This window comes from Elephantulus edwardii, unplaced genomic scaffold (assembly GCF_000299155.1).
Source record: "Elephantulus edwardii isolate Elephantulus edwardi_28Jun2011 unplaced genomic scaffold, EleEdw1.0 scaffold00062, whole genome shotgun sequence".
Lineage (NCBI taxonomy): Eukaryota > Metazoa > Chordata > Mammalia > Macroscelidea > Macroscelididae > Elephantulus > Elephantulus edwardii.
In genome coordinates this window covers 7,865,034-7,882,615 of record NW_006399812.1, presented here as the reverse complement: position 1 = coordinate 7,882,615, position 17,582 = coordinate 7,865,034, and the positions used below count along the sequence as shown (strand labels likewise).

The window sequence follows — 17,582 nt, the reverse complement described above, 5'->3', positions numbered from 1 at the left end:
AAAAAAAGGTCTTTTATTCAGTTGTAGGTTGATGTATGTAGCAATACAGCTAACAGACAGGTGTTTCATTTGCTCCAGCATTGTTGTTGTTTTGTGTTATCAAGATGCCTGTGACCCAATGTACAGCAGCTCTGAACCTTGCTCTGTTCCGAGCCAGTCTTACTGATTTCAACACACCTAGCCCCATTCTTCTAGTTACTGTATCAATCCATCTCGTCCGGGGTCTTCCTCCACCCACCTGAGCACGATGTCCTTCTCCAAGGATCAGTCCCTCTTGGCCAACTGCTCAAAGTATGTGAGATGGAGTTTCACAATCCTACAAGTTCCTAAGTTATGACCTTAACAGAGCTTTGGCCTTTTGTTTTATTAATCTAGTTTCATCCTATCAACTTAGAAAGTATTAAATACTATACACCTTATAGGGACATTATTTCACCTCTGACCATCCTTTCCCTTCTGAGCACAAACTGGAGAATTCTCCTCACATTATCTTTTCTAGCTTTATTTCATGAAACATGTGAATAATATGGGTATGTCAACCTATAATCTATGATTAGGTTCCTGTCATAAATTAACACCTTCAAAGGGCAGAAAGAGCTTGCTGGATTAAGAACTTCTGTAAAAAACATTGGTATGTCTAGATATACTTAATGGTACCAATCTGAAACTTTAAGTACTTTAAGTAGACTGAGATACCACATGGTTTAAAGTCAGGAAAAACATGCATTGAGGTTTGTCATGGATTGTGTTCCCCTAAAATAAATATATATATAAATATATATATAATGGTTTAATGTGGAAAATATATAACAATCCTCTTATTAACTATTAAACCAGGTAGTTGTAAAAAAAAAAATCAAGGGAGTAGTACAACACCCCTTATGCCCATCACAGTTGATATATATATAAGGGTGTGGCCTGGAATACCTTAAATTTCAAGAGATAAAAGAGGAAAACAAGCCAACAGGAGGGATCTCGGAATAAGGAAGAAATACTTGTCAGGAGAAAATATATCCTTTGGGCCTGGGGACCAGGAACTGGGACAAAGATGCTGGAGGAAACAAGGACCTTCCTCCAGACTTCATTTTATTTGGATCCACAAGAAATGTCCATGGAACCAGAAGTCAAGGAATTAAACAACATACTTCACTGGAGAAATCTGCAACACAGATCTCTTTAAAGAGCTAAAAAGCCAAAATAACATCTTGAGGACTAAAGTGAATGAGACCCAAGCCACAGTATTTCCAGTCACCTCACAAGCTAAAGTTGGACAATGAATTAGGAAGACCACAAAAGAACTGAAGCATTTGAAGGAGGTGTTGGAAAAGAACATTGAAGCTACCTTGGACTGCTGAGAAAACAAACCAGTCTTGAAAGACATACAGCAGGGTGCTCCTTGAAGTGAGACTTTGTGTACTCTGGACATGTTCTCAGGGGGAACCAGTCTTTAGAGGACATCATGCTAAGTAAATGAAAACATCAGGGAGAAATGAAGACCCTCAAAGGAAGGAACTGATGCAGTGGCCACAGCAATGGATTCAGATAAAGCAACAATTGGGAAGATATGAATGATGAGGCAGCACTGAGTTCTGGTGCTGCTGTGAGTAGGAACCAAGTGGCCAGCACTAAGATCATTTGCTCTTTGTAGCTTGACAAGTGGTAAAGATCTGTCATTGAGGGAGTAGATGTGAGAGGTATTATCTGCTACTTTTCTACTAAAGTAGAGCTCATTTATCCTTAAGTATGGGCTGAACTTGGTGATCCTCTAAAAGAATGAGTTTAAAATGGCCTTGTAAGGGCAGCTCATAAGCCATTCTGCCTTCCTCTTTGCTTGCTTTCTTAAATCTTTCACACCAGCTGCCTTATTAGGAAAACACACAGTCTGATCTGTGGAGAGGCCCACAAGAGGAACTGAGACCTCCAACTAAGAGCCATGTAAGTATGAAAGCAGATCCTCCAGTCTTGACCCTTCAGATGACTGCAGCCCCCCTTGAAACCTTAGGAGAAGCCCTGAACTGGAAGCCTCAGGTATGTTGCTCTCAACTTCCTGACTTAGAGAAATTGTGAGGATAAATTTGTTATTTTGAGAGAGTACATACTGGGAAAAATTCTTACACAACAGAAAACTAATGCAGATGCATAGTCTCGTAGAACTTCAAGTGCACTCATTATGCCTAGAAAAAGTGGAGTAAGGCTAAGAAAAGCAAATGAACCTAAATAATTGAAGAGGCAGTGCTTTGCTCGGCTAGATATATGCTTCAAACACCTATCAAACAAGTGAGTGCTCTCAATATATATGTCTATTAAATAAGGGAAAATGTCTATTAAAGTCCATAGACAGTCTATTAGTCCCTTTCATGAATCAAAATAGTATGGAAGGGACCAAATGTCCAAAATTGTTAACAGGAACTTTATTGTTTCACTGATGAAAAAAAAACCCCAACAACAACAACAAAAAAAAACCCAAAACATGATAGCTGTGTGATGCCATTTCCCCTAAAGTTACAATCATGAAGGCTTACATAAACTATATAGATGACAATTTTTCTATTTTATACTATTTAGAATAAAGTTCTTTTGATAAATATGCCCAGAGGACAACATAGGTGCTTAATGGATGGCTGAGTCCAAATATGCAAAATATAGCTTCTGGTCTTGATTATGGTGCTTTAAAATCCTCAAACATGCAACTAGTATTTATTTAGAGAAAAATATTATACATCGCCTCATCTTGCATTGAAGGAAAATCTCAAACTAAATTCCACATACAGTATCCTTTCCTCTAACTTAATTTCAAATTGGTCTAGAGAACAGACACTTGGGTTAGTACTCTCCAGTAATAATAGTAAAAATTTTTTAAAAAATGTCACAATTAACAATAGGAAGGGGGGGGAACCCCAAACAACAGAAAAAAAAGTAGAGAAAGATTCATTAGTAGCCAAGAGTTTTCATTTTTTGCAAATCACAGGAATTTTTACTAGCACATGAGTCATGCTACCCGGGGTGGTCAGACAGATCAGAACGCGTATGAAGTGAAAAATTTTATTAAGGTCCTGAAGGTGAGTGTCTGGAGGTGCTGGGTAAACCACATGACAGGTAAGAAAAGAAAAACCTACCTCAGCATTTCTGAAAGGCACAATCTATGGACAGGAAACCTAGTATAATAAAACCCTTAGTGGATGTGAATGGAAAGGAGTGTGGGAGCCTGCCTTCTCTTAGAGGATGAGACCTTCATAGATAGGCCCCTCAGATTCTGGTGATTCCCGTCGCAAGCGCAAATGCTCCAATGTGTTATGGAAATGTTTGTTAATCTGTTCTGTTTCTTCACTGGTTTCAAGATTTGGGAGATCTTCTCGAATTTTCTGGATTAGCTGGTTCAAAACCTGAATTGTTACCTATAAAAGACAAGGTATAAATTCATGATCAAACACGTATTATGGGAAACAAAGGATAATTGAATAAAACAGTTCTGAGGAGCTTGGGTATTCTATCAATTACCACAGCAACTATGAGAGAGATGAGAACACTTTCCTAGTTTGAGAAACAATTGCTGCATGTGTGTGGGGAGTGCAGGGGTGATATGTAACTATAACAAACAATTCTTTTTGGTATTGTGACTTGACATATTTTTTCCACCTTCTTTCAATGCTTCTTGGACCATTCAGTATTTTGCTCATGGAATCTTTCACTATTACAACTTGAGGCCTGAATCTGTCCTTCTGTTCTTTCAGCTTGAGAAATGCCAAGTGTATTCTTCCCTTTGGATTTTCTAAATGAAGCTCTCTGCACATTTCATTATAATATTTTTGCTTTGTCTTCATGAGTTGTCTTTTAAAATTTTCTGTTCAACTCTCTTTATTTCTTCCTTTCATTTTACATTCTCTATGTTCTGGAGTAAGTTTTTAAGAGTCTCATAAGGCATCCAATTGGTCTTTTCTTTCCTCTTTTTTTGCTAACCTTTTGCTTTCTTGATATGAGGTCCTTGGTGCCTTTCTACAACTCACCTGGTCTTCAGCCATTAGTCTGCAATCTATTCTTGAGATGATCTCTAAATTCAGGTGAGATATACTCAGGGTTGTAAGCTGTTTTTCATCTTCTTCAGCTTCCACCTGAACTTGCCTATGAGCAATTGATGGTCTGTTTCCACAGTCAACCCCTTCTTCTAACAGATGATAGTGATATCTGGTGTAGTCTATATCTAGAGCAATATCGCCATGGTCAGTTGCTGTTTATGCTCGCTGTACAAAATTCTACCCTGTTTCATTTCTATCACCAAGTCCTTATTTTCCAACTAATGTATTGTCAGTGGCCTGGCTAACTTGCAAGGCAAGACTACCATTACATTTGTAAAACCAGCAGAACAGATCCCATCTTGGCTAGAACCATCTCAAACAGAAACCTAAATGAAATGTGATTACCCCTGCAGGTGTGTTTCAGAAACCTAAATGAGATAATGTGATTACCCCCGCAGGTGTGTTTTCGAAAACCTATACAGATCTTTTGAGTTATAAAAAAGGGGGGGCGGGGGGGTTCGTGATCAACGAGGCGGCTCTCTGTGTCTTCATTTAATGCTCATCCCTTCTCTCGGTGGAACTGTTTCAATGTATCAGGGCAGGACCTCAATAATGTATCACAATCACCAATTATTATTAACTGCCTATATGATCAATTTCAGACTGCAGAAGTTGGGGCAGATCTTCAATGTTTACATCTTTGGTTTTAGTGGCTACTGTATAAATCTGAGTAACAGTCACATTAGCAGGCTTTCTTGTATGTGTATGGGCATTATCCTAAAATGGACAGCTTTGTGCTTCAAGACAGACCTTGGAGCAAACTTTCCTCTTTGATTTGTCATTCCTACTAATCATAGTAGACCATATGATTATTCAATTCAAAATGGCCATGGCCACTGCTGATCCTTTTCAGCTCATAAGTTCTCAGATTCCCAATTTAAACTCTTAACAGCAGCAGTCAGAAAATTAAGATGAGGTGCTTTAGGAAAGTCTGCTGTCAGGGACCTCTCCAGAGAGCTAAAGAGCAATGATGTCAGTCTGGAGACTGAAGTGTGCCTGGTCCAGGTCTTCCTCAATTGCTTGCTATGCATCTGAGAGCAGGACAATGAATTAAGATTCCAGAAAAGAACTGATGCCTTTGAGTTGTAGTGCTAGAGAGGAATATTTAGCATACCATGGACTGCCAAGAGAACAGACAGGTCTTGTCCTAGAGAGGTTGAAACCAGGTTACTCCTTGGAGGCAAGGGTTCTGAAACTCTCTCATACTTTGGGCATGTTTCTAGGAGGGACTAGTTCTTGGAGGACATCATGCCTGGAAGGGTGGAGGATCAGCGCAGAAGAGGAAGACCCTGGGTGAAATGGATTGACACAGTGATGGTGGCAATGGGGGCAGGTGTGTTAGAGACAGTGAGGTTGGCTCAGGATTGGGCAAGGTTCAGAGCTACTGTTCATTAATAGGGTTGCTATGAGTCATAGTTGACTTGGTGGCACAAAACCCAACAATGTTCAGGAAATCAATCTTTATAGCTCTTATTTAATTTTTGGTTACTTATAATCCATTAGTCAATCACATCCAATCAACCAACTGCCACTGCTAACTATTTGTACCACCGAAATAATTCCCCAAAGTCCCACCATTCAGAGTAACACAGTCTTAAGATTCTGAAAAGAAAGAAAGCAAAGGCATTGAAAATGGATGATGTCTCATTAGATTTCAGATTCAGAGAAAACTCACAGGTTACTTTCATGCCCTTAGAACCAATATTTTTTAATTAATTGGCTAGAGCTGCTATTTTCTCAACAACATGCCTCTGGAAACTCTATGAACTTTGAAAAAGGTCGGTAGTCATAGAAAGGCTTCAGGCCTTTTGATCATAGAGTTGTTATGAGTCATGCTTGACTCGAAGGCAATCAACAACAACAGTGGTTTAATGGTAAACAGTTGCACTGAAAACCCAAAGGCAGGTGGTCTGAATCCACCAGTTGCTCCAATTTCCAATGGGCAATTTTCTCCTGGATGTTTCACAGCCTCTGAAAACCCACTGGAGGGCCAGCAATGAGTCAGTTACAACTCAATGCCACATCACAATTCACTTACCGCATCATTTTCCTTTTCATAAAAATAGATGTATCGGTTCAGAATCTCTATAAAAAGCTGCACTTGTAGTGAAGGGTCCATGCACTGATTTGCTATCTTCAACGCTTTCTTTAGGCACTCCATTACCCTTTTGCCTCCATGAAGCTAAAATAAAAGTATGGGGAGGGAAAAGGTCGGGAAAGATATGGAAGCAATTAAAGAACAGCAAATACTAAAAACAAAAACAAAAACCCAACCAAAAAAAACAAAAAACCCACCAAAAACAAATACACCACCCCACCCCCCCCCGAAAAAAAGAATAGCAAATACTGTTTTCAAGTAACAAAATAAACACGATGGCACTTTTTTCAGAGCTTAAAGGGACCCTACAAATTTAAATCTTCTTTATGCCTTTTTTCTTTAAAGTATATAATTTAAAAAATAAAGAATAAAGAATAGAATTACATTTAAAAAGTAAAGACAGTGGTATCCATCTTTAATGTAATAAACTTGAAATGTAACAATGTCCTCAAAGTGGAGATTTCACCTCAGTCTGCATTCTCAATTTATCATGGTCTATTTCACTTTGGTTTTTGTTTGTTTTTTTAACAGAACAAAGTAATTCTTTTTTGGTCAGACTTCCAAGCACCTTAACCATTTCCCCCACACCACTCGGCCCCCAGCAGCAGTTCCTTGGTAATGATCCCTTTCCTACTTAACAAGGTTGAGAAGGACCACTTTACCTCCTCCCCATTTTTGTCTGTGTTTCTGCCTGACCAGAAGAGATGTGCACAGGTGCTCACGGCCCGGCCCTGATCGGGTTTCTTCAGCAGTTTGGATGCAGCAAGTGCACACTGGGTCCTCAAGGGCTCATGATTCTCTTCACTGAAGCACTTCATCCGCTCAAAAGTACCAATGATCAAAGTGATCGCAGCCAGTTGTGCTTTGGAATCACTGATTTCATCTTCATATAGAGAGAAGGCCTGGTGGATACAATTCACAAGGGACTTTAAAGGGACCATGACTGACCCCAGTGTTGTCCAAAGTACATTCCAAAATGTCCCAATCTGTTAGATATCCTGCAGTCCCGTTAGAACCGCTTCTCCCTCTCTCGTGAAGTAGGCAGTAAATATCCTGACAAGTTAGTCTCACAACAAAGAAATCTATCTCACCTTTGTTTAACCAAGAGCTCTCAAAAGGAACTTTTTCCCAAGAAACATTTCTACCACAAGACCTTGGAAAGTTTAGATTTTTATTAGCAAGAGTATCTGATCTATTTTGCTACTTTAAACCAGTCATTATGACTTAGTGTTAAAAGGCTCCAAGAGAGCAAAGAGTAAATCCAGGTGCACTGCCGCCACAACAGAAAATCGACTTAGCAAAACTCATTCATCAAACCACCCAAAAAGGAGAAGAGATGAGCACCTGGGACATAAATTCATACGCTACTGTTTCATGATTTTCAAAACCAATTTCTCCAGCAGCTAGAGCTCCTTGAAGAAAAAGCCTTAAGGGTAATTCTGCCAGTTCTGCTTTGATCAAAGCACTGATAGTCTGATGAGCAAAAGAAAAAATCTTCTGGCATTTCTTTTCCCACTTGTCATCCTAAAACAAAGAAAAAGATTGTAAATTACCTTAAACTCAATAATACTCATCTTTCTTAAAACATCCAGTATAAAAAAAATGATCATATAAAGCTGGGCTCACAGTTTTCCTGTCATCTCCCCACTCTGCTATGTTTATGGAACAAAGTAAACCAAACAAAACATCCAACAGCAGTTACTGGTTTTGCAATTTTTTAGATATTTAGTATATTTATGTTCTTTTCCTGAACAGAAAGTAACACATTCTTAAATTGGGAAAAATATCAAAGAATTTGAAAACTAAAATCATCCCTAAAACCAGCAATCCCTAACACTAATAATACTCTGGTGTTAATGTGATTTGTTTTAATCCCTATGCAAATGTAAATATGCACTTTAATGTAACTGGCATCTTCACATAAAGTGTTTTATTCTATGTTAAAAGTTCATTGGTAATCTAGGGAGCTCTGGTGGCCTAGTGGCAAGAAACTGCACTGCAATCCCAGAGATGTGCGGTTTGAATCCACCAGATGGTCTGCTGGAGATCTGCTTTGACAGTACATGCAAAAATAAATAAAATAAATTAAAAAAAAAGTTCATTGGTAATCAGAGTTGCGTACACACAATGCATAAAATTTGCTATCCGCATTTTTCCTTCCATATAATTTGTTTATATAGTTTTCTTCATGATACAAAAGTTATCTGTAAACCTTTTCAATACTACAAAATATTACGCAAACAGGACATGGCATAATTTACTTAAATTTTAAATAACCTGCTATACCATAATAAATCATCTACATACTCAAGCTTTATTGAATCTCTATTTCCTTTCTCAGAAGTGGAACTACTAGGCCTGTTAAGGCTCTAGTTCATACTGCCAGTTCTCTAGAAATAGGAACTCACATTCCAACTAACAGGCAAAAATGAATTCTCATCACACACTGGCCAGCGGGGAATTTTTATTTTCTCTCTGTCAGTTTTATTTTTCAAAAGGGTAATTGTTACTGTAATAACTATGATATTTTTATCTATATATCTGACCAACCACTTTTGTTACAACAACCAAAGTATGAATTTGTTCTCATTTTTAAAAAAGAGGAAGGAGTAACAACCACAGACTTACTATTAACAAGATTAAATACAAGAATTCAAATATATAGTGCTTAGTGTAGTTTATGGTATATGCCAGCTATTACAGTAACAAATATTTACCTATGAAATGCTGAAAAAAGAACGAATGGGAGACTGGCCTAAAGCAGCTATGTCATCCTGATAGACAGACTACTGGCTAAATCTTTTTCCTCTACTAAAAAATTAAAGTTTACCAGGATTTTTTATTTCTTAAATAACTCTGACTACCCAACTTTAATATGCAATAAATTGATATATAGCCTTTAAAACTAAACTTGAGATTTAAGTCATTGATTTTGTTAAAATAAGCTCATAAAAATGCATACAACTTGGTGCAACCACTGTGGAAGGCAGTTTGGCGCTTTCTCAAAAAGTTGCAAATAGAGATACCATTTGACCCAGCAATTCTACTACTGGGAATATACCCTAAAGAGACCATAGCTGACATCCAAGCAGATATATGCACACCCATGTTTATTGCAGCTTTGTTCACAATAGCAAGGATTTGGAAACAACCTAAGTGCCCATCAACAAACAAATGGATAGAGAAGCTGTGGTATATTCACACAATGGAATACTACGCTACATTGAAAAACAAGGAACTCATGCAATATTATTCAAAATGGGTGAGCCTGGAAGACATTACGCGGAGTGAAATATCTCAGTCACAAAAGGACAAATATTGCATAGTGCCACTGCTGTAAAATGGGACTGATATCAGGGTTGGGGTAAGACTGAGAAAAACTGGATAAATTGTGTATACTGCACTGAAACAGATGAGGGAGAGAATAATTCAAAAGTGATGTATGATAGGGTATTATGGTTATCACAAGAGTCCACAATTAAGGTTGCATAGTGGAATGTACTTGGGGCAGTGGGAGGGGTGCAGGGGGATTGTGTATCAGGGAGGGAGTGTTTCTTTTACTTTTGAAAGAGAGGAGCAATGGGGGGTGGGGGTTTGGGGAGGGCTGGTCAGGGAGAGAAGTGCAGCAATGAATGAATGGAAATCCAAAATCTGTAAATGTTCATTAAAATTATTTTTAAAAAAATGTATACAAGTTATGAACTTATAAGTTATGCTTTTAGAGGAGAAGTGATTTTACAATGCCAGGCCTTCTCATTAAGCAAAGTTAACTTAAATGAGGTCTTAACTGTTTTATATGTACAATGTTTACATGAGATTGATTCATAAATCACTTTAGAATTTGTACTTTCAATGCTCCACTCAATACTCCGAGAAAAGAAAACTGTTTCTAAAAAGCAAAAAATGTTTTTGGGTAACTTTGTAATAAATTCATCAATATCTCACAAGAGATCTTTAAACACAGAAAATAGCACAGTATTAAATATGCTTTAATCTTTCATCTTGAAACTGATGCTATCACTTTATTTCAAGTACTGACATTAAAAGTTAACTCACCACTTTAGAATTCTCTTTGTAGCGAAAAGCCAGCTGGTAAGCTGCAAATACCAAAGGTGGCAGCGTAAAGCGAATCCGTTGATTCCCACCAGCTCCAAAATGTTTTCGTGCTGTGTTTAGAATCTGACCATTAAGGAAAGAAAAAAAAAAATGAAGACTTGTTTTCACACTATGAATAATCAATTATAAAATTAAATGGGGGTGCTAGCTGTCAACCACTGCTACAATTTTCTATTACATACACATAGTATTTCAGGCTTTAATGTTGATACTTTGATGTTTGTAATCTTGTCAAGTCATCACGATCACCCAAACGGGAAATGAAGGTGTAGTGAGGCATGTAACCTGCCCAGCATAACATAGCATGCAGGCTCTGAAATAAGGCAGACTTACATTTAGGACTGCACCCTGTCAAAGGCGACAAGCACATGAGATCTAGAAAAATAAGGCCATCCCCACCAGCTTACGGCTCTCACAGGTTTCACTACTTCTCATAGGGTTACTGGGAATAGCAATTGCAAGACCATGCTGAGGTGTAATCGCCAAGCACAAGGCATGTGTCAAAAACTGTAGTTACTCCTATGACTCAAGTAGTCATATGCAGCCCTACAAATTAAGAAATAATAGGAGCATTTAAGTCAAGGGGAATGTTTATATCCATAAGAAGAGCCCTGGTAAAAGAAGTGGTGGTTTCAGAAAAAGTTCTAATCACAGAGGGCATGAAAAATAGGTGTGAAATGTACAGGCTTTACGAATTTTTTAGATTTCATAGAGATACAAGAAGAGACCTTGGAAAGCATTCCCTCTTGCAGCAGTCAGGAATAAAGTCATACCCTTAAAGGCCTTTTTGCAGATGGACACATCCAAATGGCCATGTGTGGAAAGCATTTCCGTAACTGCTGAGTGTGGTATACACAATGGAAAAAGAACACACATACATGCACATATAAAAACATACACACACATTACAGAAACTTAAAAGGAATCAGTTAAAATATCTGAACTAGTAAAACTATTTGAAGCTAATCACTTTACACAGATCACACACAACGTACAAGGCACAATACCACAGTATTCACATTGGTCACATACAGCAAAAAATAAAACCCAGTGTCTTATTTTACCACATTAATTATGAAGGAGTACAAGAGCATCAACCATGACAAAGAAAGTCAGCAGAACCAATCAGGTCTCATCCTCAAACGAAAGGTGTGCATAACATGCATAACACTTAGCCTCCACTTTCCACAATGGTGAAACAACTCTGCCAAAACAATAATTAAGCAGTTGTCCAGCTAACCCCTCATTAAGAAGAATTATCTAACACTGACAGCAGTCCTCCTACTCAGCAACAGGTCTTGCTCATTTGACAAACACTGATGACTAATGATAAAGGAAGAGGAAACTTAGTTTGATTAGTCTATATAAGGGGGGAAAAGGTTATGAAAAAAGCAGTTTTAATGTCTTTTTGTATATTTTGAGTGTAGCAAATAAATCTAATTTATATTTTAAAACCTTGTAAGTAAATACATCTGAATATAAAGATGCTTCTTATACATTAATATGATAAATAACTAAGTATTTCTCAAAGTGATACATTGTTCAGAACATAGACTAATCGAGACAATTAAAGGGCGCTCTGGTAGCCTAGTGGTAAGGAGCTGCACTGACAATCCAAAGCACGCAGTTCAAATCCAACAGCTGATCAGCAGGTGGGAGAAATGTGGGCAATATTCTCCCGTACGATTTAGAGCATATGAAAACCCCTGGAGGGTCAGTTATGAGTTGGTTCTAACTTGATAGCGCATAACAATAACAATTAAAGGACAGGTTGTTCTCTACCATTCATTAAGGATACTAAAGACACTACACCAACTGACTTGTTTCTAAGTTGGTTACAAATAATCATGAATTTATAGAGAGTAAAAACTCATGGGTGTTGCTCAAACAATCTGTTCTTCAGTTAAAATTGTTTTAAACCATTCTAAGATGAGAAATGAGATTCTACTGTTTTCTTTCTGTGCTTTCTCTAACAGGTGATGAAGGATCAAAGTAAGAGGTAACACATACCAAATACTGCTGATCAGGGTCTTCAGAACGCAAAAGATGAATGAATCGGCCTACAAGACTCTGCTCATCAGCAAAGTCTTCTGGATCTGGGTCTTCAGCAGGTTGATCTGGCTGGTCTTGAATCAATGTGGACACCAAGTTCATTATCGAATCCACCTGAAACACAGGACAGGACACAAGAAACCCATGGAAGTTACATCAGCATATAAAACCACTTTCTTTTTTTTTTATTATATATTTTGTGTGAGTGTACCGTCAAATCAGATCTGACTGGTACAGGAGGAGATTGTCCCTCCTTCCCCGGCAGAGCATCTGGCGGATTTGAACTGTGCGCCTCTGGGATTGTAGTTGCAGCTCCTTGCCACTAGGCCACCAGAGCTCCCCTAAAAACCACTTTCTAAAGAAAGACTTTTTTGGTATAAATTTACAAAATAAATGTTGTTAGGTGCCATCGAGTTGAGTACAACTCATAGTGACCCTATGAACAAAAGATCTGAACTGAGTCCAGTCCTGTGTCATTCTCACACTTCCTGACACACAAAAGCCCACTGCAGCAGTTACCGTGTCAAGCCACCTGATAGAGGGTCTTCTTCCTCCTTGCCAACCCTCCACCCTTCCCAATATCATATCCCTCTCCAAGGAATAGCATTTATTAGCAATATGTCCAAAGTATGTGAGGCAAAGCCTCATCATTCTTGCCTCCAAAGAGAACTCCAATTCATAATTTTTATATACACCTATAATCCCACAAGGAAAAGAATAACTATGTTTATTTAACATTTGGTATTGTTTTTCAAGACTTATGCCCATCGATATTAGAAGTATTTAGTATGAGTTACCTTTTACTCTGACTCTTCATCAACTACTAGATTTTTCTAACTTATATAATAAAAAGCTACTTGTAACTTTTTAAAAAAATACTAAACCATCCTCCCTTCCCATCCAAGAGATCAAATAGTTATGAACATTATCTGTTTCCATATGGAAAGCATGCTTCTCTTACCTGGTCTTGAGAGACAATTTCTGTGTTATAATCCAAAACATTACTAAGCACATAGCAACTCATGCTCTTTCTGGACTCATAGTCAAAGTACTCAAAGAGTGGGTGAAAATGTTTTAATTTCAAAACTGTTAAAATATTGTTATAAGTGTCAACAGGTATCTTCAAAAGTCTGGTGAGCTCCTTTGAAACGGCACTACTGGTAGCAATACTATAAAAAAGAAAAACAGTAGGCCTTCAGTGGGGAAAAAATTTAACTGTCTACATACACAAACAGCACTTAGTCTATAAAATCTGAAAAATTTTCTTTCACATGTAAAAAGAAATTGTTCCAAGCAAATCATACCATCCACCAATAACCTTCCAAGGGGATACCTAAACATAGTTCTCTTCTACTACCAATACAAAGAAGACTTGATAACTCCTGATTCAACACAGATTGTATACTTAAAGTTAAGATGATTCTCTGGAATTTGACAACCTATTTAAGTATTTCAAGTAGTTACTTGGTTCCTATAATAAGGTACAGTCATGACGAACATGAGTAAGCAGAAAAAAAATTAATGTAGAAGCAGTAATTTAACAAAACAAAAAATATACACTATTTTCTCTGTGTAAGAACTTGTAATTAAGAAAAAGCAGAAAGAATTTAAGATAGTAGCTTGTAGGAGCAGTCTATAGAGATTGAAGCATTTTAGGGCATTTTAAGACTTTAGAAGTCAGATTTTCAAATTCTTTTATCAAATTTTACTTTAGAAGTCACTTGGGGAAGAAAATACAGACATACATTATTGAGCATCTTCTCAAATGCTTATTCAAAACCTACACATCTCTTCAGTTCCCAAAAAGCAGGAGTGACCAAAACAAAAGAGAGGCTGTTGGTGTTATGTGCCGTCAAGTCGCCTGTGACTCACAGTGGCCCTATGTACATCAGCTCTAAAGCCATCCCTATCCTGAGCCAGTCTCATTGACTCCCTCACACCTATCCCATTGCCCCAGTTACTGTATCAATCCATCTCATCTGGGGTCTTCCTCTCATGCACCGTCCCTCCACCCTTCTAAGCATGATGTCCTTTTCCAAGGACCAGTGCCTCCTGGCTACGTGCCCAAAGTATGAGAAGAAATTTTTCTGATACAGCTGAGCCAGTGGAAGATGGAAAGGACACAGTGCTGGAAGTGAAATAAATAAAAAACAGAAGAGCGTGGCTTTACTACAGGGTATAGCAGCAGTAAGGAAACTACTAGGAAAAAGGCAGTGGTCAGAACTGCCCACAGTGGCCACTGGAGAATGCCGCAATCTAGGGCAGTATACTGAGGAAGCTTCTAGTAGGGAGCAAAACATTAACCTTTCCTTGACAGAGTAAAAATCAAAACTTAAAAGAGGAAAATATTTTAAAGCAATTTAATTTCTATACCTGAAATATTTAAGCCTTCAACTTTTCACAATTTATTTTTCTGTGAGAAACCAATTCTTATGGAATAACTGCTTGATACAGTTTCCTTACCAGTTTAAAAAGAAACTCATTCTTATCCACAGTTGGAGACACCAGTTCCTGAAGAGGGTCTATGGCCCATGAATACTACAGCTTGATCAGTAATTACAACCAGCCAATTGGTCATCACTTTCCACTCTAATTAACAGAAAGAATAATAGCCATACAAGCTTTTTCACAAAAATGCAACTTTGACTTACTGTTCAAGATTGAGCTTATTAAATATTTCCACTGTTGTTTCCAGAACTTTATCAACATAGTCCACACGATCAGGGTAACATTTCATGGCAAGATTTATGAGAGAGACTTGTAAAGATACAACATCCTCCGAAGGCATGTCTTGTCTAGACTGGAATGTTCAGAAAAGCATATTTATTCTACACATTACAAAAGGATCAACTCCCACAGAAGTGTTAGACTTTCTGTTACTCAGGAGAAAAGCTATACAAACCTGTATTACTGTGGCCACTTGCTGTGAAAATATGTCAAAAAGTTTAATATCTGCTGGGATTCCTGGTCCATCTTCACGGTGAGCAAATAAAGCTAATCTAAAAAAATAAAACTGCATCTCAATTTTACAGATACAAGGAAAAAGGCAGCAGGATCACAAATGGCATTTTACTCTTTAGGCTTTTCTGTATTTTCTACTGGAGCACATTTTTAAAAAAGCATTGAAAAAAGGTTTTGGGAAAAAGGCTAGGACTTATTCCTTCAATTAATTTTGTCTTTTTAATTGATAAAACAAAGCCAAAATGAGGGAAGAAAAGGTTCCACAACAGCAGCTAAATAAAGACATTAAAGTCTATGATTCCTTCCCTCTTTGCGCTCCCCAACCCCACTCATCCCTGGCAACCATCAAAGACTATCTCATCCTGTCCATGCACTTTTCTTTGGCTTTTTAACAGTAGTAGCCTTATGCAGTATTTGTTTCTTTGTGTCCAGCTTATTTCACTCAGCATGTCCTCCAAGTTTATCCATGTTACACAGTGTTTCTCAAATTCTTCCTTCTCTTCATCGTTGCATAACATTCCACTGTATAGAATGTACAGTCCTATTTTGATGTCTATTTTACTGAGTGCTTTTATCAATTCATTTTTAAAAAAATTTTTTTAAATTTTATTTTATTATTTTTGTGTGCATGTACCGTCAAATCAGATCTGACTGGTACAGGAGGAGATTGTCCCTCCTTCCCCGGCAGAGCATCTGGTGGATTCGAACCGTGCGCCTCTGGGATTATAGTTGCAGCTCCTTGCCACTAGGCCACCAGAGCTCCCCTTCAATTCATTTTTTAAAAAAGTCTTGCCAATGATGTCTTACTGAATTCACCTGAATTCTATTTACTAATTTGCCTATTTAGGCTAATTTCCCCAAACCTTTTGATTAGACATGGGCAGATAGAAAAAAATTTTTAAAAAAATGAAAAAAAAAATTAAAGATCAAGGTGGAGAGAAAATACAGGACAGAATTTCAAATTTGCAAGGAATCCAGACTATCTGGAGTCATAAAGAACAGATGAATCCCTGAAACTTTTGTCCTGATGTCATCTGTAAAGCTTAAATAACAAAAAAAATCCCCTGAAGTTTTTTTAAAATCAAGCAATATGTTAGCTTAAACAGTGAAAAAAAGGTCTGCCTTGAACATGTAGCCCTTTTAAAAATCAATCTCTACAGCATTAAAGTGACAAAAACAACTCAAAAGATTAGACAAGAACATTATGTTGTTGTTGTTAGGCAGCTGAGTCAAGTATGACTCAGTGACCCTGTGAACAGCAGATCTGAGACCTGTCCTGTCCTGTGCTGTCCTCACCACCTCTGACACACTTGAGCCCCCTGCAGCAATCACTTTATCAATCCACCTGGCTGAGGGTCTTCCTCTCCGTCCGCGAACCTCCGCCTTCCTGAGCATGTTCCTCACCAAGGAAGAGAACAACATGCCCGAGTGACTGAGGCAAAGTGTTATCATCTTTGCCTCTATTCGCATTCTGTTGGTATACTTCTGTTTTCCCTTTTTATAGCAGGATAGGCCCTCTACTTCTTAAATAACAGGTTTCTAAAAACCCTATGAACAGAGGAGGAATTCAGATAATTATAGTATTAGAGGTGGAGCCGAGATTAGAAGTCAGTCGAAATAAGGAAGAATAATGACAAACACCCTTTAATAATCAGAACATGGAATGTACAGTATTTGAATGTTGGAAAACTATAAATTGTGAAAAAGTAATAGAACTAGATATTGTGAAAAATTAAATGGAATGCATAAACACTGATATTCTAGGCATTACTGAGATGAAATGGACTAGCTTTGGCCACTCTGAATCAGATAATCACAGTGTATACTGAGCTGGGAATGAAAAACAGAAAGGTGTGTATTCACAGTCAAAAAGTCAATTTCAAGCTCCATCCTGAAGCACAATGTTATGAGTGATATATTATTCATACACATACAAGTAACATCGGTTAATATGACTATTATTCAAACATACACTCTACATTTAGAACTGAAGAGGAACCTTACAAGGCAGTGAATATGCGGCAATGGAGGAGAAATATGTCAGAAGAGGAGGCTGAAAATGCCTGCACAATTCAGTGTAATCAAGGGCACTGAGTTGTACATGGAGAAACAGCTGGGGTATATTTTGTTGTGCATATTCTTAACAGTAATTTTTCAAAAAGATGAAAGTAGAAATGCATTAAGGTGACAATTGTTTGTTGTTGTTGTTATGTGCCGTCGAGTCGTTTGCGACTCATAGCGACCCTATGCACAACAGCCCTAAACCCTGCTCTATCCTGCGC

The 17,582-nt window shown here is 37.8% G+C and overlaps 1 protein-coding gene across 1 annotated transcript in view; it reads right to left on the bottom strand.

Moving 5' to 3' along the window:
- Positions 1-2,951: 2,951 nt before the first annotated feature.
- The window catches only part of VPS35 (vacuolar protein sorting 35 homolog (S. cerevisiae)), a 43,716-nt gene continuing 29,085 nt past the window's right edge, over positions 2,952-17,582 (bottom strand). Inside the window, exons 9-17 of the mRNA XM_006887822.1 lie at positions 15,242-15,338; positions 14,991-15,139; positions 13,301-13,508; positions 12,298-12,453; positions 10,228-10,350; positions 7,516-7,695; positions 6,834-7,073; positions 6,112-6,255; positions 2,952-3,395 (exon numbers count right to left, since the gene is read on the bottom strand). Of these exons, the coding sequence (XP_006887884.1) occupies positions 3,216-3,395; positions 6,112-6,255; positions 6,834-7,073; positions 7,516-7,695; positions 10,228-10,350; positions 12,298-12,453; positions 13,301-13,508; positions 14,991-15,139; positions 15,242-15,338 (1,477 nt within the window). The 3' untranslated portion in view covers positions 2,952-3,215. The remainder of the gene's footprint in view (positions 3,396-6,111; positions 6,256-6,833; positions 7,074-7,515; positions 7,696-10,227; positions 10,351-12,297; positions 12,454-13,300; positions 13,509-14,990; positions 15,140-15,241; positions 15,339-17,582) is intronic.